This window comes from Manis pentadactyla, chromosome 1 (assembly GCF_030020395.1).
Source record: "Manis pentadactyla isolate mManPen7 chromosome 1, mManPen7.hap1, whole genome shotgun sequence".
Taxonomy (NCBI): Eukaryota; Metazoa; Chordata; class Mammalia; order Pholidota; family Manidae; genus Manis; species Manis pentadactyla.
The window spans coordinates 113,833,696-113,859,375 of NC_080019.1; the positions used below are offsets into that span (position 1 = coordinate 113,833,696).

General features: G+C 33.8%; 1 protein-coding gene across 2 annotated transcripts in view; it reads left to right on the forward strand.

Annotated features, from left to right (window-relative positions):
* The window catches only part of KLHL24 (kelch like family member 24), a 43,645-nt gene extending 19,392 nt beyond the window's left edge, over window positions 1–24,253 (forward strand). For both annotated transcript variants that reach the window (XM_036926691.2, XM_036926692.2), the window contains 5 exons: window positions 7,818–8,002; window positions 8,937–9,055; window positions 12,342–12,530; window positions 13,551–13,739; window positions 19,271–24,253. In XM_036926691.2, coding sequence (XP_036782586.1) covers window positions 7,818–8,002; window positions 8,937–9,055; window positions 12,342–12,530; window positions 13,551–13,739; window positions 19,271–19,471 — 883 coding nt within the window. In that variant the 3' untranslated portion in view covers window positions 19,472–24,253. The remainder of the gene's footprint in view (window positions 1–7,817; window positions 8,003–8,936; window positions 9,056–12,341; window positions 12,531–13,550; window positions 13,740–19,270) is intronic.
* The last annotated feature ends 1,427 nt before the right edge of the window (window positions 24,254–25,680 follow it).

Here is a 25,680-nt window from a genome sequence, read left to right on the forward strand (position 1 = left end):
GTGTGTATCAATAATACCTTAATAAAAATATATATATATAGTTACATCAATTTTGCAGTCTATTGTAAATAGCAGATAGTTTGTAGGCATTATGTAAGAAATGTAAAAAGGAAACCTTTCTTTTACAACTCTTTCATCACCTCTGTTTCTTATATTTTGTCTTTCACTTATCTATTACTGCACTTTAGTACTAATCACTAGGAATTTCATTATCTGAATAAATGTATTATTTGTACAAGTTCTCATCTTTCTGTAAAACTCCAAACTTCTTTGAAAGAGGAGTGATGTCTTTCACCCCTCTGACTTCCGCTCCAGTCACTCTACTGAAACTCCTCTCAATCAGGTCACCACTGACCTTCTATTTGCTATTTGTCAGCCTCTTTTCAGTCTTTATTCACCTTGATCTCGCTTAAGGATTTGTCATTAATTGCTTTGGAAACTCTCCTTCATTAGCTTCTGGAGTAGCATTTTCCTTGTGGTCCTCTTTCCCAGCTGCTCTTTCTCAACTTGATCATTCTATATCTAATCTCTAAAATGTTGATAATCCCCTTAGTTCACATCTCTTTGTCTTGCCGTGTATACTTTCCTAGGTGATCTCATCTATTCTCATGATGTTTTAATTACCATGTATGTTATAGGACTATCAAACCTCTATCTCCAGCCCAGACTTTTCCCTTTCATTCATTCATTCAGCCAATGTTCTTTTTTTTTAATTTTATATACATATATATTTTTTTACTTGAGGATACATCTTAAAACAATAACATAGGTAAAATAACATCATACTTAAAATTAATGATAATTTTTCCATATTATCTGATTCATATTCATATTTCCCCAGTCTTTTCCAAACTATTCTTAATGAATGTGGATCCAGTTCAGGCACACTCATTGCATCTCCTTATTTCCATAAAGTTCCTTTTATTTCAGAACAGTTTCTTTTTCACAATTCTGACTTGTTGATGGGCAGGTTGTCCAGAAAAACATTTCACCTTCTATATTAGGTTGCTTCCTTACGGTATCACCTAGCTGCATTTGGCTGTGTTTCCTGGACACTAGAAGTTAGCAATATAAGCTTCAGCTTGATAGAGACAAGTTGAATATTTTAGGCTAGAATTCATCCTAGGTGATGTATATCATATTATATCACATCAGGAGACACAGCATGTCTGGTTGTCCCACCATTAATCATGCAAAGATTAACTCTGGATTAGGGTGATGACAATGTGATCCCAACACTGTACGGTTAGGTTATATTCCTCACATCAGCCAATGTTTCTTCAGTGTTTATCCTATGTCATGTATTCTCCGTAGCTCAATCCATACTAGATATTCTACCTGTATATACCCAGATGTCTTTTAAAGGGCAGAGAAAACCCAAAGTACATATATATTAGAAACTGAGTGTGTTGGTTTCCTAGAAAGAGGATATAGGCCAATCTAAGAGCATGAAATTATCTTTGGTAATTGCACTGCCAGTTGCAAACCCTCTGGTGCATGGAGAAGCAACAGTGAAAGCCTGTCACAGAAGGAGTAAAGCTTAGGAATAGTTGTCTTTTTATAATATGCATTATGCAATTTTAAATCTCTGTACCAATTTATATTACTATTTTTAATAAACACCAAGTGCAAGCTTAACAATGTGTTCAGAGAATTTGCTTCAGAATCAGGCCTAGACTAGAATCTGGCTCTACACAACTAGTTAATTCCATGACATTGGGCAGGGCATTTTAATTTTGCCATGTATCAGTTTCCTCGTCTATAAAGTAAGCATAATACCACCCTTGTAAGATTGTTTTGAGTAGGGGAAATACCATATGAAAAATGCATAACCTAGTATTTCACACAAAAATGCTTAATAAAATTATCACTGGTTTCATAAAATAAAACACATTATAAATTTGTGCTATGCTTTTACAGAGTAGGAATTTGTGGCTTGAGAGAGAAATGCTTGCTATCAAATCATTTATTTTAAGCATAAATTGTTCATATCTATGGGAAAAAATTTATGCTGTTTGCCACTCCATTGAACAATAAGAGATAGCTAAGATTTAATTAGATCATCATTTTGAGATTGGAATCAGTTAATTACTTGTCTCTAATACTTTCTACTTCCTCTTAATAATCGGTTACTATACATTGAAAAGAGAAACTTAATTTCCATAATAAGGACAAGGTTCAAGTTCCTAATTGGAAACCAGTGAAAAGACTTAAGATTTTATTTTTTAAGAAATAGTATTTTAAATGCGGTATTCTGAATTTTTATTCCAATCCCTCTTAAGAATAATAATTTACTATATTAAAGGATGCGTGGTTTACCATTTTTATGCATGTTATTAGTTCATTGTTATTTTGAAGCCACACATTTTTTACATAAAAGTATACATATAAGTCTCCTTCTACCTGACCCTTGAAGTATCAGTTTCCCTCCCCAAAGACACCTCTGTTATCAGTTTTGAAATATTTTTTAGAAATTGTCTTTGCATATGGAAGTGGATGTGTTGTATGTACAAAACACACACACACAAAACTTCATGTTCTTTGTAATACAGGTGAATAGGATACTACGTTCACAGCTCTGCACCTTGTTTAAGTGACCTAAGGGAAGGAGAAACTTAAAAGTGTCTTGGTGATCTATATCAACTACAGGCCTTCATTAATTTTTTCTTTTACTCTTTATTATGGAAAATTCCAAATTATTTCTGTAAGAGCTGTATAGTACCCCATTTATAAATACCATAATTTATTTAATTCCTCTTTTAATGATGGACATTTGGGTCATTTCTAGATTTTTTTCCACCACAAATAATGCTCAGTGAATATTCTTGTACATGTTTGTATACATACACTGATAATTTATAGCATGAATTCTCTAAGTGGAATTAGTCATAGGATATGTGTATTTTACATTTTAGAAGGTATTGTAAAAACTTCCTACCAATTGATACTGTAGCCCAAAATGTGAAGTGCCTGTTTCTCCACTCCTTTGCCCACCTACCGTGTATTACTGGATTTTGTAAATCTGTGCTGCTCTGGAAAGTAAAAATGACATCTCATAATTTTAATTTGCATTTTCTTTTTAAAAAGTATGGAAGATTGAGCATCTTTTCCTGAGTTTGAAAACCATTTATAGGTTGTTTTATTCTACAGTCCATTCTAATGAACTCTAGAATTCTAGTAGCAAGTAATTGCATTGAGTTTACCAGCTTAAGCAAAAATGGGGGATACATTAAAAGTGTACAGGGGTCACTGTCCTGCAGAGCCTAAGGGAAAAAATTCAGCAGGACCTCAGGAAGCCTGGAACAGGCCACTGAAACCAAGCTGTGCCTTCTCTACCTCTTGCCTCTGCTTTTCTCTGTATGTCTGTATCATTCTCTTGCAGAAGTTTGGCTGGCTATAGCCACTCATGGGTTTTGGCTTTCTGTATTACAAATTCAGTCATTCAGAGAGACTGAAGCTCTCCTTTTGTGGAGAGAGAATCTCTGATTCAGCCAGACGATCTTCCCTGGACAGTTACCTGTGGTCGTAGGAGCTGTTTCATGTAGCAGATATGTGATGCCTCCATACATATGAGCAGATGACCCAGTAGTGGCTATTAATGGTAAGGTGTGATCTTTCTTAACTTGGGTCAAAGAGGAGGACATAGGGACATTTATGTTTATTGGAGAAAATTTAGAGAATGACTTAAGCAGCAGAGGTCACCCATATTCTTCAAGAGGGTAACACTGTAACATTTGGCTTTATTCATCTCTTTTATTCTCTATGAATTTATTGCTTCTTTTACAGAATTATAATCTACTTCATAGTTAGCTTTTATCATTTTATATATGGTAAACATATTTCCATGACTTGAAATCAAATACAGTATACCATAACCATCCCACACACATTTCAACTCTTCCTGATTTTTTTACCATTAAGTGAGTTGAACATCTTTGTGTCTGTTTAAGCACATCTGTAATTAGTTCCTGATGATAAATTCTTAGGTAATTGCTGATTTTTAAGAGTTAACATTTTGGGTCTTTTGACCACTACATCCATTTATTTATAGAACCCATTCTGCCTATTCCAGTTTCATATGGAAAGCTTGACCACACAAGTTGATACTGTGTCCTCACCAAGTTTAGAAAGTTACAGGGTTTGTGGCTGTCATACTGTCTTAAAGCGTCATTTATGTTGATGATTTCACCATGATCTAGCAATTCCCTTAAGTTCAGGAATTTGTATACATATATATTAACTTGCACTAAGAAATGCAACTGTCAGACAGACAGGATATTTTCAATAGACCTGTCAGCATATTCTCTTATTATGGTTAAGTCACTTAGATGGGAAGCCGTAGTTTTCGAAGGTTGTTTGACAAGCACGGAATCCAAACAAAGGGAGCTAGTAGATCTCAAGAATCAAGAGCCCTCTGAGCTAGTACAGCTTGAGGAAATCTCATTCACCATATATTCTTAACAAAGAACCTATAGTGTTCAAGTTAGCTTAGTTAAGTTTCTCCTTCCCTTAGACAGTAACTTGTGTAACTTGTCAATAACTTGATACAGGATATGTTTGCCTCTGATTATTAACTCATTCACTTATTTACTGCCTTTAGGACTGACCAATCCTTTCTTCTAATATACAGTTGACCCTTGAACTGCACGGGTCCACTTAGATGTGTGCATTTGTGTTTTTCAATAAATATATTGGAAAATTTTTTTGGAGATTTACAACAATTTGAAAAAAAATATTTTCTCTAGCTTAATTTATTGTAAGAGTACAGTATATAGTACATATACAAAATTATGTATTAATCAACTGTTTATGTTATCAGTAAGGCTACCAGTCAATAGTAGGCAATTAGTAGTTAAGTTTTGGAAGAATCAAAAAGTAATAGGTGGATTTTCAACTCACAGGGATTGACACCCCTAACCCCCACATTGTTTGAGGGCCAACCATATGTCGTTTCTTTAGATAAATTAATGTATTCGGTTTACTGGTAACTCGTATCTTAGAGACTAGTGAGCATTCAGTCTCTTTACGGCTTAAAGTCTCATCTCTATTTTAATCCATTATTTTGATTTTATGGCTCAATTTTCAGATACTTTTGAGTCTTAGAATAGTGAATAGAGTATATCACTAACATCTCTCCTTTCCAACTTAACGAAACACAGTGTCTTTCCTACTTTGTTTTTTTAATAGATTAAGTTATTCTTCCCATTAGCCAGGATCACCTTTTGGCCCCTTTTTCTTGATGACAGTTAGTTTGACAATTCACCTGTCTCTAGTATATTTGGCATTAATAATTATTTGTTGTTTCAGCTAGCAAATCCTGTATTTCACCTTTTGAGATTTTTAACTGAGCTTGCAATTATTACATATTTTGTTGATTTGGTTTAGAATATTCTGTGGATTTATAATTATTTTATCTTTCACACAAAGAATATGATTTTTTAATTTCATCTTTTTTCAAAGTTATAATAAAGGAAGATGGCAATTTAAAAAATACATATTTACCATTGTAAAAAAAAATGGTAAGTTCATTGTCATACTTTCTCAGAAACAAATAGTAAGACTTAATAGTAAAGCAGCAAATATTTGTTATTTTGTCACAACAGAAAATAATTTTCATTTTAAAGCATTAATAAAATAAAGTGACTTTTCACTCTAAAAACTAGATTGCATGGGTATTTAGAATTTTATTCATCCTATGCTATCATCTTGACTGCTTTTCTGTTCTAGTTGCCATTAGCAGCTAGAATAATTTACTTCCTTTAAGGTGATCAGCTCCCTGCCTGGATAAATATTTTTCCCAGTCCAATAAATAAAAATAACTGTTTTATTGGGTTAACATTCTCTAATGAGAACAGAAGACATATCTCTAAGTTTAAAACCATTTGGTTGTAAATAAGACCTTCAGTACAGGCAAAACTACTTGTTTGCTGATCCTATCAGGTAAATACATGTTCCAGTAAACACTGAAATGGTCCTTTATTTAGTGGGGTCCTGCTTTAGCCATTAGCTTTTCAGGCTGTTTTCTCTTGTTCCAGGGTACAAAAACAAAGTATATGTTTATTGGGCTAAGAAGTCTTAAGGCAAACAAGTTCAAGCAAAAATAAAAGTATAAGCCAAATGGAATGCTATAAGCAAAATATAAAACAACATTCTATAATATTTAATTACCTTGATTTTTACATTAAAACAAACCCCAGCAACAGTATTTAGCAGTTTTAGTTTTGATTAATCAATAACTAAGGCTTTGAGGAATATCACATGGATTTGTCTTAGAGTTATTTTTAAGTGTGATTTTAGGAAATGATACTTCTATGGAAAGAAGGATGTTAGTAGTTATCCTACTAAGTGTCTGGTACTGTTCTCTATTTTTATTATTTTGATTTTGAAATTACTTGGAAAGCAGTGAATATTACTGATAATTGAATCTTCCTGATAATGTTTTACTATATACTTTCTTCGGGTTATATAATTCGCACTAAAAGTGATTTTTAGTGCATCTATATATAAAATTCTTTCCTATAATATGTATTTCTGATTTTATAATGAAAAAGTATACCTGGCATGGGATAGGTGAATGATTGTTAGTTGAAATAGCTATGGGTAAATGTAACTAGAATATAGCAGTTCTACTAAAGGAACATTCCAGTATTGCTTATTTTTATTTTTTTCTAGTGTGATTGTGAAACATCACACAAATTATAAATCAGTGTACTTTTGTGGTCTTTTTCCTTCCACATTTAAGTAAGAGAAGAAAGATTGTTAGCATTTTTCTTTGTGAGACTTAAAATTGTAACCATAAAATGCAGTCACAAGACTCTTTCATTCCAATTATACTTTGTGAAAAAATATAAAAACCAAATAACTTTCAAATTCCAAACTATCTACTAAGCCTTAACAACAACAGGATAAATGTTTGGATAAGCTTTTAGTTTTTGCTGTCTGTCTCTTAAATTTAAACTACAAAACAAGTAGTGATTAATGTAAACCTTAGGAATTCTTGGTACTCTTAAAAGTTGTTTTTTTACCCTAAAAATAGGCCATACTCATTACCATTTTGAAAATTTGCGTTGACAGAAAGGAGGGAGCCACAGAATGTGGAGATAATCATTAGCACTTTGGTATAATCTTCCTAGACACTTTTTGCATAATATTGTTCAGAACCTCTATACAATTTCTCATCTTTTTTCCTTTAGCATTCTTTGTTGTAAAACTTGTTTGTCAACAACATTTTCAGTGACTGCCCAATATTTGAGTTGAAATACCTTAACACTTTTACCAAAAATTTTTTTAAGTCTGAACAAATACATACACTCCTTTAAAGGAATATCGTTTATTTCTACTATGGTTATACTAATCATACTTAGATTATACTCTAAATTAGGCTTTTCAGAACTAGCAGTCTGATGAAAATGCACTAATTTCCTACACTTAGAAAAAAGGCATTGTGCCTTATCTTTTGTGATTATGCATACCTGAATGGCTGCAAAACTATGTTTGAAAGTCATTGTTAATATTACCAAGGTTCCAGTTGAATTGGGTAAGATCTTTGGACTACTTTACAATTTTTAAGGCAGAACTCACAGAAAAAAAGTAGCCATAGAAATTTTCTGTGGAAAAGTGATGTCACTAAATTCCATGTAAATGCTCTCAAACTAGTTGTCAACTTGTGTTATTTAGCACATGCCCAGAGAATAAGCTTAACTGCTTACTTTATAATAGTGTTCCACTTTCTTTATGACAATGGTATGTTTTTAGGGTTTTAAACAGTCTCGAGCATATTTTAATTTATTAGTTCTGCATTCTTATAATTATTTTAGGTCAACTGGCTATTCTGAGGTGATAGTTGTCGTTGGAGGATGTGAACGAGTTGGAGGATTTAATCTTCCATACACTGAGTGCTATGATCCTGTGACAGGAGAATGGAAATCTTTGGCTAAACTTCCAGAATTTACCAAGTCAGAGTATGCAGTCTGTGCTCTAAGGAATGACATTCTTGTTTCAGGTAATAAAGAATTATCACAGTAGCTACTTGTAATTTGAACACAGCTTGGCTATTTTAAACGATAAGTGTCTCAAAAGAAAACAGAAAGTAGATATGCCCACTTCAGATGGATCAATTTATACAACAAATAAAACTAAGAATGACTTCTTGCTCTTAAAAACAGGCAAAAAATGATGCAGACTGATTTACAAAAGATCCACCAGAAAATGCCTTTACTCATATTTTAAGTGCTCTCAAATGCATACAGAATATAGCATAATTTTTTAAACTTTAACTGTTTGCTTTGTTTTGGGGAACACAGTAAAGTATGCAGAAATGAAAAGTACTCGTGAATTAAGCATCTCTAATCTACCTAGGTTTTCTGAAATTCTCCCCAAAGTTTTATGAAATAGAATTTTCCTTAAAATTCTTAACTTAAACTTCTTTTATAATATGTAATAAAACAAGAGACTTACACAAAGCATAACTAAAGTATCTGTGGGCTGAAGTCTGTTCATTAGTTAAATAATTATACCAGCTTTGCAGATTACTACACATTTACCAATGTAACAACACATACTTGATTTATACAATGGTATGCTTTTTTAAAAATGGGTGATTCTTAAAAATCTTTTTAGGGTACTTCTGTTGTTTGGATGCTTCTGATGTCTGGCTTTTAAATTAACAGTCTTACACATTTGTAAAATCAATATTATGCATTTTATTATTTAGGCTACATAAATATTATTTCTCAAGGTAGCATTGGCAAAATTTAAATCTGCTCTGTAGAACCATTTACATTATGCTTTAAGAAAGCCCTTGTTTCATTTATTAAACTGAATACTCAAATTCTTGGACCTGGTGACTAAATATGATCTTTCCATTATCTAGGCCTTGGGCATAGATCCCTTGGTGATATATATGTCATTGTATGTGCGCTGTTTTGCATTTCAAGGTGGAAGAATCAATGGCCGTGATGTCTGGATTTATAACTCACAGTTAAATATTTGGATCAGAGTTGCTTCTCTAAATAAAGGCAGGTGGCGTCACAAAATGGCTGTCCTCCTTGGTAAAGTAAGAGAAACTACTTTTTATTACTGTTGCTGGTACCTTTCCAAAATAAATATCACATCTGAATCCTATGCTTTACTCACTCTTTGGGTATTTTGGATTCAAAGTGTATTTCCTTCCATTTCTAACTTCAGTAGATAAACTGAAGATACGAACAATTCAACACTGTACTTTTGAATGGATATTTTGTTTTCCCAATTTGGAATTTGTGGAAGTGCAGCACATTTCTTTCTCATGCACCATTGGAGTTTAAATGCCTAAAAAGCATAAAAAGTAAAGGAATTACATCAAGTATGAAAACAGTCCAAAGTCTAATCCAAGCATCTTTTTCCTTTTACTGACTGACTCTGGCAGTCAGGCAGAGATGTATTTATATAGCCTGATGTTGATTTATCTTTTTTATTTATACAAGTAGGGATAAAACAAATATAAAATAAGTGTTAAAATAAACTCACCAGCATATTTTAAAGAAAATTTACTGACTACAGCTTACAGATATAAAAATACATAATTTGGTTCTGAACTAGTCATTGTCCTTTAGGAACTTGAAAATCACTTGTGGGCTGGTGGTTTCTAAACTTTTTAGAACAACTACACTCTCGTTTTTAAAGTTAAATCTAATACAAAAAGCCATTACATAAAGCAGATAAAAAATACAGCAGTATACTAAGGGCTGACTTGGGTCCGTCAGCCTTTCCCTGCTACTATCTCTATTGCTCCTCCAAAGCCACCTCAAATTAGTGAACAATCTTAAGTGAAAGCAGCATATGCACTTGCACATACATTTTTTTACTGGTTTCGTAGTACCCCTTCTAAAGAGATTGCTGCTTCTTAAGCCTGCCTGTGGAGACCTTTTAGAGAATGGAAAAGGAAAACTGCTTTAGTTAAAACATTTGGTGTGGGAACCCCAGCCCCCAGCCTCCCATCAGTCCTTGTCCCCACCCTCTATGTCCCCACAGAGGCTTCTTGAAATCTCTGTATGGTAAAATACTAGAGCTTCTCAAAGCACGATTTGAAAGCCTCTCTTAATTCCTGTGGGTACTGATCTAGTATGCTGGCTGTCACAAGGCCAATGAAAGAAATAATGAGGACCTTGAGATAGATACAGTAGAAATCTTTCTTTGTTGACAGATAGTAACTACTAGTTGGGGTGAGGATTTAATAATATGTATAAACTGTGTTATATACTTGAAACCAACATAATGTATATCAAGTATTCAATTTAAAATATATATATATATATAATATTTTCCAAAACCACTGATTTGTCAGTGTCTACTGTTACCATATATAGTTTTGGTAGCTATACCTCAAGCATTCCAAATACTACTAGAAAGGATCAGCTAAAATAATCAAGGGGCTAGAAAGAGATGAGATCGGATTTAAAAATTATATCATTTAGTCTGGATATACGAAGGCAAATGGAAATGATTGATGTCTCAAATGTCATCTCTGGACTGGTGAACACATTTATTTGACAAATGTACATACTTGATTTGAAGATACCCAAAACTTGAGAGCACTAAATCAAGAAATCCAAGAAATCATTCCTACCTTACTCAGCAAGTTCTCAATTCATGGTAACTTATCCTAAAAACTACAATATAGGCTGAATTCAAACCTGTGAAGTTACTTAAATTTAGAAATGTTCCCTGTTAAGGAAACCTAAGATGGTTTGGGATGTAGAATTTTACAGCAGGAAGAATTTTAGAGAACACTTAATGTAACATTTAATTTATAAACTGGATACACTTTCAAGACACTTGCCCAAGGTTACATAGAAAGTGATTAAATAGGGACAAAAGCTCAGATTTTTCTCAGTCTAGAGGCCTTTTATCTTGACTCACAGCACATATTTTTAATTAATGCATATAGGGGGATGATATCAAAGTTTATTCCTCAAAATTATATTACATGTTAAGTGCTATTATGGTCTACATTTTTTAATTGAGGAAGTTAAGACTGAGTCTCACAGAGGATAGGTAACTATCCAAGATCTACATTGCATGGCAGAGCTAGCTATGAACCCTGATTCTTCTGACTTCAAAGCCTATGCCTTTAATTGCTACATTATGCTGAAGTTTCTATACCCTTCTAGCTCCATGACCTTGAGTAAATTACTTAACTTCTCTGAGCTGCTTGGTGTTGGGAGAGTAAACCCACCAACAGGTCATTTTAACCTACTGTGAGAAATACAAGATTGAGATAGCATTGGCTGCTATGTAATTTGGAGGAGCACAGAATGATAAATTGTGGACGGACTTGAATGACAATATATTAAGTTTGCCCTTGACCTTTAGACATTCATTGTTGAACTATTAAAAGGAGTCAGTGAGGTATTTTAGGAATATTAATCTGTGGTTTACAGAGCACAAGAGTGGAGATCAGGAGATTACTTGAGAGCTATCAAAGAATAAGACCGTGCAGTAGGACAGTGGCAATGGGAAACAAGGAAGGGACAGATGGGAAAACGCTGTGAAAGAAGACTCAGTAGGACTTATTGGCTAATTAGATGTGGAGGGAAGAGTTGATAACTGTCTATCGAAAGAAGTGTGGATGTAAAACCGGAGAGCTGCTTAGGTTTGAAGTTTCTCATATCTCATAATGCTTAATGGATTATTCTGCATATAAAGTCATTTGTAAATGGCTTGTTGATTAGTTACCCATCATATAAAGATATTAATTTGCCCTATTTTCCTTACATTTGTGCAAAGAAAATGTACATGACACCTCTTTGAAAGATATCGTATTAGAGTCAATTATGTGTTAGGTACTTTTCTAAACCTTTAGGGACTAAAATGAAGAACAAGATAGTCCCTGCCTTCATAGAGCTCACAGTCGAGTAGTCCTTATCCAATATTTTCATTTCATAGCTTCACTACTTTATAATTAATATTTTCATCATCGTGAGTATGACCATGTATGCTTAATCATGTAATTCTGCTCATGAGCAATATGGCCCCCAAGGAGGTGAAGCTGAGTCTTGGGGGGGTGAAAAAAATCATACTGTCTCATGTATATAGCACAGATAAACATACAGTACATAAATGGATATACAGTATATCTGTGATAATAAAATTTCATTGGAAGGAGCCATTATGAAAACGTCCAAAGAGGCTCCTTGGTGGAGGTGAGGTGATAATAAAGAAGTTTTAGAAACAAAGCTAAATATGTTGCGATTATAGTTAATCAAGAGCTTTTAGAGAGGAGAGATCTTTTATACCTTAGCCAAGTAGTTAAAAATTTAAGCTTTTGATAATTAAGATTTTTCCATGTATTTTACATATAGGTATATGTTGTTGGAGGCTATGATGGGCAAAACAGACTTAGCAGTGTAGAATGTTACGATTCCTTTTCAAATCGATGGACTGAAGTGGCTCCCCTTAAGGAAGCAGTGAGTTCACCTGCTGTGACAAGCTGTGTAGGCAAATTGTTTGTGATTGGCGGAGGACCTGATGATAACACTTGTTCTGATAAGGTAAGCCATGTATTCTAAAAGAAGTTACCAGTGATATATGTAAGAACAGAAATAGAGAAGGCTCATCAGTAGGTAGCTAGGTCCCTTAATATGCAGGGTCTTTTAAAAATCATCTAATACTCTAACTTTTGGGAGAAGACATTGAGTTTCAAGTTACTGAAGTGAGATCCTAATATATCTAACAATTTTCTGTAAAACACATGTTCCAGTCTTTTTGAAATGAGACTCATCTCAATGTTGAGATCTTAACACTAGATAAATTGTTTCAAACCTTTTACTGTTGTAGTCTATAGAATCAAAAAAATTATTGGGAGGAGAATTAGCAAAAGGTGTGACACAGTAATTTCACTGCTTCCAACTGGGTCATTTTCTGCATATTTTTCAAGTATTTTTCTGAACAAAGAAGAGGACAGGAAAATCTCTCTAATGTAAATAGTGGACAGTTTACAGTTGGGGCAATTTATTGAACTGGGACAAAAGAACATGTGCCATCCTGACAGCTCAGAAATACCATGTTTATTCTGGAAACAACTGTCTAATGCCTAATTCATTTGCAGTAGTTGACTGAATTTTGTCAATCCTTTTTCTAAATTTTAATGTCAAGTATTTAGAATTTATTGATAATTTGTGATAATTCAGTATACTGAACTGGGGTTTGCTTGAGTTTTTTAAAGAAAGGGCTCCCCACAAGTGTAAAATTATATTCAGATTGAGGCATAGTTATCCTATATAACACAATATTTTTAAAATCTAGACTATTAGTTTAAGAGAAATAAGTAAAGCAAACCTGGTAGCCATTCATCCTGGAAACAGTCTATGTTTGTTATGTATTCGGCCTCATAGTAATACATTGGCATTTCTTTATAGAATTTCATAATTCAGACCATTCAAGCTTAACCACCCTTAGTTCTGTGAATTAATGGGATTTAATTTTTAAAGTTTCTGTATACTGGTAGACTTTTTATTATGTTTGCATTTTTGTCCTGATACTTTAATTAACTATTTCTGTGTATTTTTTAGGTTCAATCTTATGATCCAGAAACCAATTCTTGGCTACTTCGTGCAGCTATCCCAATTGCCAAGAGATGTATAACAGCTGTGTCCTTAAACAACCTGATATATGTGGCTGGGGGACTGACCAAGGCAATATACTGTTACGATCCAGTTGAGGATTATTGGATGCACGTACAGAATACATTCAGCCGGCAGGTAATAAAATAAAACAGTCCAAAAGAAAAATCAGTCTAAGAGGGGCCAAGTACACAACCATGATGAATAGACTGTAATTTTGCTGTTAAATATTTCATGTATGCTTGAATTAATCCATAATCTTTAAAAATTCCACATTAAGCATATGGTTGTATCTAATTTGAACTCCTTCCAAGGAATTCTTTTATTGAAATAACCTACTCTTTACCATGGTGAAGTAGCTGTTGCACTTGGGCCATTGGGTTTTTTTTCCCTTAAACTTTTTCAGAATCCTACTCCAGTCCTTATTCCTCTCTTGCATATTTTAAGAGAATAAATGCTCCCAAACTGGTTTCTTTCTTTCTGTGGTTAGAAACTAGGTAATTTGGTTTTGTTACAAAGGAAATGGCTGTGCTCAGGTCTCCTTCATCCGTCTTCATCCTCTATTCCTTCATGGGAGTACCTGTACTCTACTTCCACCCCTTGCCCCCCAAAAAGGCCTTTCAGCCTTTTGTTTCATGGCTCTACCCTTCTTCCACTACCAAAATGCTTGGTTCTGATGCTGGAAATCTGGCTCTAACCTGTACCATTCCAGAGATGTTGTGCTCCCAAAGGTCATTACTAATAATCTTCTCAGTCTCAGTCATATTCTCTTTTTTCTATCCAACCCTGAAATATGAATATGCCTCGAGCTTCTTCTCAGTTTATAATCTGTTCCGCATTTACTGCTCACTACTAATGACTTCAAATCTTTATCTCCATTAAAGCCTCTCTCTTGTGCTCCAGATTCATATATTTGATTTTCCATGGTGTTCCAAGACTTTAAATATAAACCAGCATTCAGATCTCTTCCCAAGCCTACTTTTTCTGTTTCCAAACAACCGAGTGGATGGAAAAACTGTTTCTTCCTTAATCACATTCACAGCATTTCTGACACCAGATATGTGTGAGTTTATTCCCACACCAACCAATTCAACATCTTCAGCTGGCTATCCCTACAGTTCAGTTCCATTCTTATATTACCTATCTGGAGTTAGCATCAGATTGCACACGTTAAAGACTCAGTCCCACAAGACCTCCATTGCTTCAGATGCCAGTTGCAAGGCCTAGGTTGTCCTCATTACTTCTTACCCACTGGCTATAAATCAGGGTTCCCTCAACCCCCTCTTTGGGTTTGACAGTGTGCTAGAACAGCTCTCAGAATTAAAGGAAACACTTACGTTTACTGCTTTATTATATAAAGAAGGATATTAGAAGGATACAGATGAACAGCCAGATGAAGATGCACATAGGTTGAGGTCTGGAAGAGTCCCGAGCAATGGAGCTCCTGTCCTCCTGGAGCTGAGGTATACCACTCTCCCAGCACATGGATGTGTTCACCAACCCAGAGGCTCTCCAAATCCTGTGCATTTGGGATTTTTATTAAAGCTTCATCATGTAGCTAACTGCCAGCCTCTACCCCCTCCAGAGAACAGGGTGTGAAATTCCAAACTTCTCACTGTGGCTTCATCTTTCTGGTGACCAGCCCCCATCTAGGAGCCCACCAAGAGCCACCTCATTAGAACAAAAAGCATTCCTATCACCCAGGAAATTCCAGGGGGTTTAGGGGCTCTACATTAGGAACTAGGGCAGAGACCAATGTATATTTTCTATTATTTCACACCTAGGCTTAATTTCTTAGGCTTTCCTCACTTTCTCTTTAAATCAGCCAGCCTATCAGTTCTCTGCCCCCAGAATTTCTCCTCTTCTTTTCCATTCCCATGGTTCCTGCATTTGTTCACTAATTAGTGTTCCTGTCTCTAATGTCTTGCTTCTTTAATCCTTTTTGCCGCAAGTTATTTTCCAACAAATCTAATTATATCTCTCTCCTGATTGGAAATGTACTGAATAAAATTCAGAAGTCTTCCCACTTCATTTTAGGCCTTCTGTTGTCTGAGCTCTGCTTGCCTTTTCAGCTTCCCCTTCTGCAACTTCACCCCAGTTACATTGTCTGTTACTTACATTCACTGCACAGATAAATGTGTTCTTGCCTTGGTTCACCTGTCCTCTTAGCCTCTGGTGCCTTTTCTACCATTCCTACTTGTAATTCTGCCCCCCTTTTAAGGACCACTACAATTACAACAAACTGAGGTTACCTTGTTCAGAACTGGGGTTTTTTTTCCTGATCTATCCCTACACTTACACCTCTAGTATGGCAGTCATGTATTTCCATATGGGTATAAACGTTTATTTTTATAATGGGATTCAGTCTTCTTGAGAATACTATTTTTTCTAACTCATTTTTATGTGTCTTACATTTACTGGTGCTCAGTAAACATTTGTTGAATAAGTAAACAAATGAGATAGTGAAGTAACAGAGGCACTTAATTTTAAGACAATCTTATATGCAAGATACATAAGAGATATAGACTCCAATGAATAGGGCTTAAGTGTAACACTGTTTTTCTAAAGTTGTTGACATTGAGGTATAGCCTCCAATTAGTAATACATTCAAAGTAACATTTCCTAAACTGATGAAACTAACAAAATAAGATCTTCAGCCTCATGGTACAAAAGGAATATTACCTTCAATCTATCTTCTGTCACATTTAAGCAAGATGAATCATGTTTCTGTACCTCCCTGGCCTTTCCTGGAGAGGACAGTCTCCACCTCTGCTGAGATGAAAGTGTGCTCTACCACAGAAGACGCACACTGTGGTCACATTCACCCACTGACAGGTGTTTACACTTACTTCGAAATTTTTTAATCAAAGCTATTTTTTATTGGTTTATTACAGTGACTATTTTAGAGTATAATGCATTTTCACTAAGAATTATTGCTCATTTAGAACTTGTCTACACTGTATAACACAGTAACAGCTTAGGAAGTTAATTGCCAACATCTAGTGTAATGCAGGGCATACAATATATGTTTTTAACTAAGTGATTGAGATAAAACAAAAAAGGACACGCGTGGCACATTTTCTCTACGTAAACAGTGAATAGCATTGACTTCAGAAATGTCAAGGAAAAAACATTTAAATCAAAAATATGTTAAATCTGTCTTAACAAAGACAAATCATTATAATCCAAGTTCAGTATTTTATATCACATCTCTTAAAGCAACAGATACTGAGATTTCTAGGTTATCTCTTCTCCCTGGTCCATTCTTAAAATCAACACCTCTTAAGTTTGCCTATGTATTGATTGGCAGTTTTTGAACCATCTGTGTTTGCCTATCAATTTAATAATCATGAAAAAAGGTAAATCAGCTGTAATTTCATGGTAGACAGTTATTTGAGTCCAAAGCTACTTTTTTTTTAATGGACACAGATAATTTTATGTATAATCCAAATTGTACGTAATTCACATCTATGCTCCTAAACAAATAGAAGCTCACATCTGTACAACTTTTACAGTTTATAAAATGCTTTTATATACATTTTCTCATTTTCTATTCAAAACAGACAAATAAGTATTATTATTTCACAGATGGAAATAGACCTAGACATTATTCAGTGTTTTAACCACTGTTTAATATAGCTCTGAGACTTTAGATCTGTAAAGGGTTTTAATAATGCAAACATCACATATATTTCCATTTTTATCACCATTTTCAACTTCCCGTTTTTGTAACAAAAGAAAACAGTGAAAAAAGTTTTCTACAATCTAACAATAGAAATGGAAAATATTATAGAGACAGTTGCATACTAACCCAATGAATCAGATCTACCCAGAACCAAGGCTACTTTTTTTAATGCTTAGATTGTTGAATGACAAAGAAGTGCTGAAAAATTAGTTCCTTGTTTGCAGTCCTAACAGACCCAGCCTTTTTCTCTGTCTGTCCCTCCCCATTTCCGTACCGCTTAACTTTGCATAATTCCTAAAAGCTACAACTTGTTAATTTTAAACATACTTTGCTTTTTGACTTTTGTCAAGAACATCTTTTTAACATCCATGGAATTTTTTTAAGTCAATGATAAAGACTTTTTTTTTAATCCTTCAGTAGACTAGGTATTTAAAATGTTATTAAAATTTAAAATAATAAATGAAAAGAAGTATGATTCTTTATTGTTGGCATTTTAACATTTAGGCTTCAAGTATTTAAAAATAATAAAGGAGAGTGGGTTTTTTAATATTATTAGGATCATGTCTTATTTCAATCTTGAAAAAACATTAAAATTTTGCATATTAATAAATTATTTTTCCTACTAGCTGCCAATACTCTTGAGATATTCATGGAGTGAAATAAACTACTGTATCTGGTACAAGTAATTTCCTGACATGAATGAGTACCTACTTTCAAGTTTGCTTGCTTCATTTAATTCTGAGCATTATTATCTGAAATGATATTAATAACAATCCTGAAATTGTGTGGTTTAAGAATCATCATCAGAAGTCACTGTAAGGTCCAATAGTACAAGCTAGCTTGTACCTAAAAGCTAAAGTCATTGTTTTTTATTGTTTCAGAACTTTTAGATTTATAGAAAGAGCTCATTGGGCTTTAGATAAAAAATAGTTTGGCACGTAATTGGTACAATTCATGGGTGGTATTCTGGATAAAAGGTTGTCATTCACTAATGATAATACACCAATTTATTTCTGGTATACATAAACTCTAATTAGGCATTTTTTAAGTATTCACTAGTTCTTCTAGACCTAAAAATACTATCTTTTATTATATAAGTCTACCAAGATTCAATTTTTTTCTAAAACAGCAAAATTAATTTACAGCAAATCTGGTCAAGTAAAAAGTTTATTGTATTTGTTGGCAGAACCTATCTCATTGGTTATGTGGAAACAGGGTAACAATATGTAATAATTTTCTGAATTAAAGTGTAGTTAAATGAATTAAGTGTAAAGTTAGTAGAAGAATATTTGACCTACAGCATAACCAGATTCATAAAATGGACATTCATAAAATGGACATTCATAAAATGGACAATTTTAGTGTGATTTCTTTAAAGAATCACTCTTATCTTTGCAAGAATATTTATTTTAAATAGTAATTATATTAGTGACAGAAGAATGAAATTTAGCTAAGGATCCCATTGCATGGAAATTTAACTGTAAAATGTTATTTGGGGAGTTTCTATGTCCCAGCCAAGGCTCCTAATAACATGCTTTGTTAATTTGGTTACACCTCTTTCTCTCATTCATTCATTCAACCTGTGGATAATCCCATATAATGAGTAATGTTCCTACTCCTTGGTAATATAATTGCCACTTTCTATACTAAAGGACCTTCCTGTAATAGGAGAAGCAACCCAAGCTCTTCAAGGATGTTTTTGTTCAACTACCGTTAAGTTAAAACCCTTTTTTAACTCCACCACCCTCACTTCCTCTCCCACATCTTTGCCCCACTTACCAACATATATACCTATTTTAACACACACTCACCCACGCAAAATTACCTAGCACTCACACACAGCAGGAGTTGGGCAAAAAGAAGCTTATTTCATATCTCCTTTTTGTGACTCTTAAAGTATGTCTTATTTTACTTTACAGTTTGCTACCAAATCCCTTACCTTCAACAGTTAATTTTTTTTTTTTTTATGTATTTGGTTAAACAGGAAAACTGTGGTATGTCTGTGTGTAATGGTAAAATATACATCCTGGGTGGAAGACGGGAAAATGGAGAAGCCACAGACACTATTCTCTGTTACGATCCTGCAACAAGTATCATCACAGGGGTGGCTGCAATGCCCAGGCCAGTGTCCTATCATGGCTGTGTGACTATTCATAGATACAATGAGAAGGGCTTTAAGCTCTAAAACCAGGATACCTCACCCAATGAGCCACACTGATCCGAGAGGAAAGAGTTTTAAAACTCCAGAGTGGGAACTTGACATATCTCCTTTGTGTCATATGCACAAAAAAGTAAAAATAATAATTGTGGTGGCTTTCTCCCCAAAATACCAATCTTCCAAATTGTAATAAAGCCTTTCCTGTAATTGAAAAAAAACATTTTCATTGTTGTTGAAGGTAATAGTGGTTGTCGCTTGGGCTTTGCAAGTACACCTTTGTAAGTAACCTGTTAAAGTAGGAAGTACTGTCTGCCTGCATACCTTTTAGGAATTCGTGAGTAGTGTCTTCATTTATGTATGTTTACCTACAAACCATATTTCTTATTTTGTTTTATGTATGTATATAGAAAAGTGCATGACTTAAGGCTTCATTTAGGTTGAATCACATATGGCTTAGAATGCATTCTAAGGGAGGAAAAATCCGTTTTAAAAATCTTTGTCACTAAAAATATATCCAAACTGATTAATTTTTTGAAGGTTTTTTTCCTATAATTGATAAAAATGTAATGGAAATTTGATATTGTAAAATGCTGGATTATTATGACTTCATTCTTAGAATTGCTGTCTAATATTAAACATTTTTGGGAGGAGGTTGGGTAGCAGATACAAAAGCAAGTGCCCCTAAAATGGGGGTTAAAATTGCAGGTTGATTCCTAAGAAAAAATTGTGTAAAACTATTGAAGGGAATATGACCCACTATGGCTCTTAAAGCATTTCTGTATCATCTCTAAATCCTCTAAGGAGGCACCTTTTCTTAAACCTGGTGAAAGAGTTATAATCCATTTGCAATATTATCTCGTGAAAAACAGGGACAGATTTTCTCCCTAGCCTGGTAGGGTTTGACCTCATTAGTATGGTGCTTTGGGTGAGAACATCTTCCCTGGTTATCCTACTTTATTGTGAACAGCTAAAAATCCTGGAAGTCTTTACTGTTAAGTTGCCTTCAAAGGGTAAAGCAGGGACCACCTATCTCAGTGGGTCCATTTTTCTTTTAAAATTAGCTATCTGAAAAAACTAACAGCAGTAGTTGTGGTCTTCTAAGATAAATCTTCCATTTGTTGCCCATTGTGAAGAATATTGATCAACATTCTCAAGCTCCTATACAACAAATTGCCTTTGTCTAGATTTTTCAATTCCAGTTTTTAAAGCTCGGAGAGGAGTGTAAAATTTTTTTCTAAGACAAATGGGACTATAGCAGGAACTACAGCATAAGTCATTGTTATTATTCCTGGGTAGACAGATAAAATTTACAACACCTTGGGGATGTTCCAGGTAGCTTGCTGTATTTCAGCTTCCCAGACACTATTGTCTCACATCATAATTATGTATTCCTTGTCATAGGAGCGATGATGCAAATACGTGATTATAGTGTCACCAGATTTCTGTTAAAACCAAGGTAGTAATCAAAAACCTAACTAATAAACTTTTTTTTAATCTTAGAATGATACATAGGTTTCAGATAAACTATATAGCATTAACTTTAATGCTTGGTTAGAATCTGAATTCTGAGAAAAACTCTAAATAAAAATTAGGGAATTTTTATTTTTCAATTCATAATTTGAAATGATATGTACCTTTCTGTGACAGAGATCAAAACATTTCAGAAAGTAATTTTCTATCATTTTAGTTGAAAGACAATTTTAAGTTGGGTACTTGTTTTAATATTAGAGTAAATATACACTTCTGCGTTATGCCTTTGTAGATAATAAAACCTATTTCATTCAGGAATTCTTTGTGGTATATGAGATAATGTATGAGAAGTGTTTTGTAAAAGCTGAAGATTATACAAATGATACTCGTTATTTTCATGTGTATTTGTAAGGTCATACCCATCTGTAAATACAGAAATTTCACACAAAAAAAATTTTCTCAAGATAACTTGTACCTTTGTTGATTGAAAAAGTATTAACTATTTACTTGTATTTTGTTATACATTTATTTTTAATATCCATGTGTTTATTTTGTGGTAAATTTGAAATGAAATCCTGTGAAACAGCTTGTTTAAACATGAACCTTATACCACATGGTTTAATGTTTTTTTCTACATAATTTGAAACTACATAAATTAAGTAGGCCACCAGGAACTCAGCCTGAATCCTATGAAATTAAAGTAAAAAAATTTTTTAATTAACCAACTGGTATTTTAATATCTTTTAATTATGTTCCTTTACTGATTGTTGATAATCGTGTTTGCATTGATAAAAATAAAATTTTAGGGTATAATTAGTATATCAAAAGGAATTTATCAGCCAAATTGGTATCAGATTATATTCATACTATTATCACATAGTTGAAATTTTCTTTTGATAAATGATGCTCAAATAAGCCTTTGGGTTAGTATGTCTGTATATACATTGTATATATGTAGATAGATAGTATTGTCATGTACACACATACATACAAACACCAAGAATTTTATCAGTTTGTGATGATCAGGAAAAAAAGGACGTAAAATAAAAATTGGTGACCTTATTAAATTCAATTCCAGAAGATTTTTTTTCTTTGTGTATTTCCAAAATACTTTTTCACATTTGAAAGCACATGATAAGTATAGTATTAGTGTGAGGACATGTATACACTCAGAATCTGTTTAATACATATGGTTTTTACAAGGTCAGAAAACAGATTAGAGGTAGAGATGAGTTTGCTGTACTCAGTTGTGATACCTTAGAAGGAAAAGAAATTCAAGGCTATGTTTTATGAATCAACAGAAAATACAGCTGTTACTTTTTCCCATGAGCTTTAATCCTTTTTCATGTGTTCCTATATGTAAGTGTAGCTGTAAAGTGGTCTAATTTTTACAACAGAAGTCCTTCCTTTTCTTCTCTAATCTTCCCACTGACTTTACTACACAGGTATGAAATGGTAACTATTGGATCTTCAGTTAACCTTTTTATTTTTCCTAGATGACTGAAATATATGTATTTACTCCATTTAAACCAGGTGTTAAAAAATGATATAAATACTCAGGGAGGGTATTAACTTATCATTTTTGCCTATTTGGGGTATTAAAGTGCCCTAACTAACCTTCAGTTCATGATTCTAAATTTAATTTGGTCAACGGGCTTCACACATGGCAGTGGTTGAACATTCACTGTTTTATATTTAGAAAGATGAAAATGTTTTGTGAACTGAGACATTTTCTCATATTGAATATGAATTGTTTATGTATTTCTACTATCATATATATACCCTTTTAAAACTCAGGAAAGACAAAGGTTCAATTACACTACTTTTGTCAATATGCAAACCAGGTGTGTGTGTGTGTGTGTGTGTGTGTGTGTGTGTGTGTGTTTTCCTGTTTTCTGTATATGGCGATAGATTTTTGAAAAAGAATAGCCATGAGAATCCTTACATGAAAGGAGAGGGATTGAATTGTTTGTGTGTGCCTTTGTGTCTTGAGATTTACGTGTGGAAAAGACATCTTCTACAACAGACTTTTTTCAAAGAAGAAATAGTTGTTTATGTGGTGCCAGGTGATAAGTCTCTTAAAGGCTTCCTATGGACTGCCTTTATTTTACTAAACTCGAAATACAAGTTAACCTCAGCATATAATTTGGGCCTTATTAGATTTGTTGTGCATTATATTGAAAGCCAGATTTACATCACCTCACCCTATTACTCTCTTTGGTTAAGTAAATTCACTGTACCAAGTAACCAGAACAGGGCAATATGGTTGACCTTTAAGGCAATAGGTTTGACAAACTAGCTATACTTATTGTCACATCTAATGCGAGGCACCAGAAACCCTTTGAGCCAGGAGTGTGAATTAGTAATTCCAGAGACATTTTCAGCATAATTCAGACATTTTTTTAATGTTTTTAATGAATTTTACATTTGTGTGATTGCCTTAGATACTAAATTGACTTAGTGCTAAAGATGATCATAAGTAATTTTTTAAGAGCAGCAATAGTCATAACTTATTTTATGTATTGCTCCAAAGAAAATAATTTGTTTTAATATTTTCAAAATAACTGCATCTGAATTTATGTGCCTTAAGTTCTCTAGTGCTGTTTTAACTTTTTTTCATGCTAAATAAAGCTTACCTGAGATAAGTTTCATGTGGATTTCCTATAGAATAAATAAATTTCCCTTCTTAAATTTTTTAATGAGCACCAAACATGTAGTTCCTTGGTAGAACTGAGTATGTTAAGAAATGTTAATGGATGTTCAGAGTTTTATTATATTTGGAGTTTTTTGTTTTTTTGATATCAAGGTGCTCTTTAAGATACTCAGAAAAATACCATACTGATTAAACCCTTGTAAATGACATTTGCAGTATTTTCATCTAATGTCAAAAAAGTAAATTACTTATTTTTGTTCCATTATATTTTTTTTCTATATAGACTTTTTCATTTTATCTTTCTTTTCTTTAAAAAGTTCTTAACTCTTCCCTTGTCCTATCACCCCTTCCCACAGTTTCTTTACTAAAATTTTTGTTGAGACAGTTTCTGGAGCTAAGACACACAATTACAGAGTAGAACAAAAGTATAACATGCTTTACAACTTGTACAGACTGGTGGCAGCCAAATGTCATTTGCTTTCAGTTAGAGACTCCAGAGTTTTCACAGTGGAAGAAAAAAATGCTTTGTATTTCTTTGTTCTCAATTTATTTGTAGCACATTAATACTTGTCTTGTTTAAATATACTTTGTGCATAGTTCTGATTTTTTTTAAGTTATATCTAGTAAAATGTCTTTTAACTATTATTACTTGACTATACAGTTGTATTAAAATTTGTTTACCAAAACTTTATTGTTTTGTTCTATTTTAAATATATTCAAGTGGTTGTATGAAAAGAGGTGAGGGTAAACTCATTTTTAAAAGTCTCTCCTTTGCCTCACTTCTTAACACACTGAGATCTGGCTTAATTCTGCTACAGAAATCATACTTGCCAAGACTGCTAATTACACCTTTGTTGCTAAATCTAAAGTCCTTATCTTACTAACTCTATAAATTTGCTGTTCTTTTTCCTATCGTGGCTACAGTCAGGCTTTTACTTCTGTTTCATGGGCTCTTCTCCACCTTTCTCATTCATCAGGCTTCTTACCCTGCAGATAATTATCCTGTGTAATTTTATCTACCTCTATAGCTCATTATAACTGTGTTTGATGACTCCTACATCCAAACTGCAGTCAAGGTATTTATATCCAAATGTCTTCTAGAAATTTCTGAGTCCTTAATATGGAACTACCGGCACCCCAAAATCTTATTCACCAAAAATACTCACTTATTTTGTATTTTCTCTTCTGGTTAATAGCAACAAAATAGACAACTTATAAAAGCCAGAGATCTAGGAGTAATTTTCTTCTGTTACGCAATCATGCATTCAAATATTAAGTACCTTTCTTGTGCCAGGTCTCTTTGATACCTAAATCTCTTATCCATCTACCTACCTGTTTATCCATCATCCTTTCCAGTCCCTTAATCTCTTGTATGGAAGAGTCTCCTAAATCATTTGCCTAAGATAAAGTTCATCACTGTCATGCAGCTGAAACCAACTCTGTCTGAACAGGGAATTTATTGGAAGGTGACAGAGGCTCACAGAATTGACGAAAGAGCTAAGTATTAAACCTGAAAATGGACAGAAACTGGGGCAGCTCTAGAGAGCCATAAAGTAGGCGGCCATACAGCAGTAGTCTGTAAGTAGAAATAATCTGGTTAGAACATCCCTGCCCATCCACCACAGCTACTAATGAACTTGTTTTACCTCATTTACTCCTTGATCAAAATCCATGGTTGAAACAGTCAGTTGGTTAACAGTAAGTCATATATGTGTCTGGCTGCTAAGGACCAGGGAGAGCGCTCACTTTTTCAGAATGAGGGAGGCTTTGCTTCTTGCCAAAATAAATCTTATATGGAATTTTTCAAATCTTGACAAGGATGGGGAGAGCCTTGGGAGGAATGCTTCGTGGACTTAATCATCTCTGTACCTTGGCTTCCTTCTCCTGGCCTTCAGCTATTTCCCCTACATTCTCTGAGAGAGCTAGGACTCATTTCCTCAGGGGAGCTTCCATGGTCACCCACTTCCCTTTCTGTTCTAAGTTAGATGAGCTCTTGTGTGCTCCATTGCCTTCTTTATATACCACTGTCAAGAGTATTTCTGTTTACCTGATTCTCTACCTCCTCCCAGATAACGACTCTTCAAAATCAGGAACCACTTCTTAGCTTGGTGAA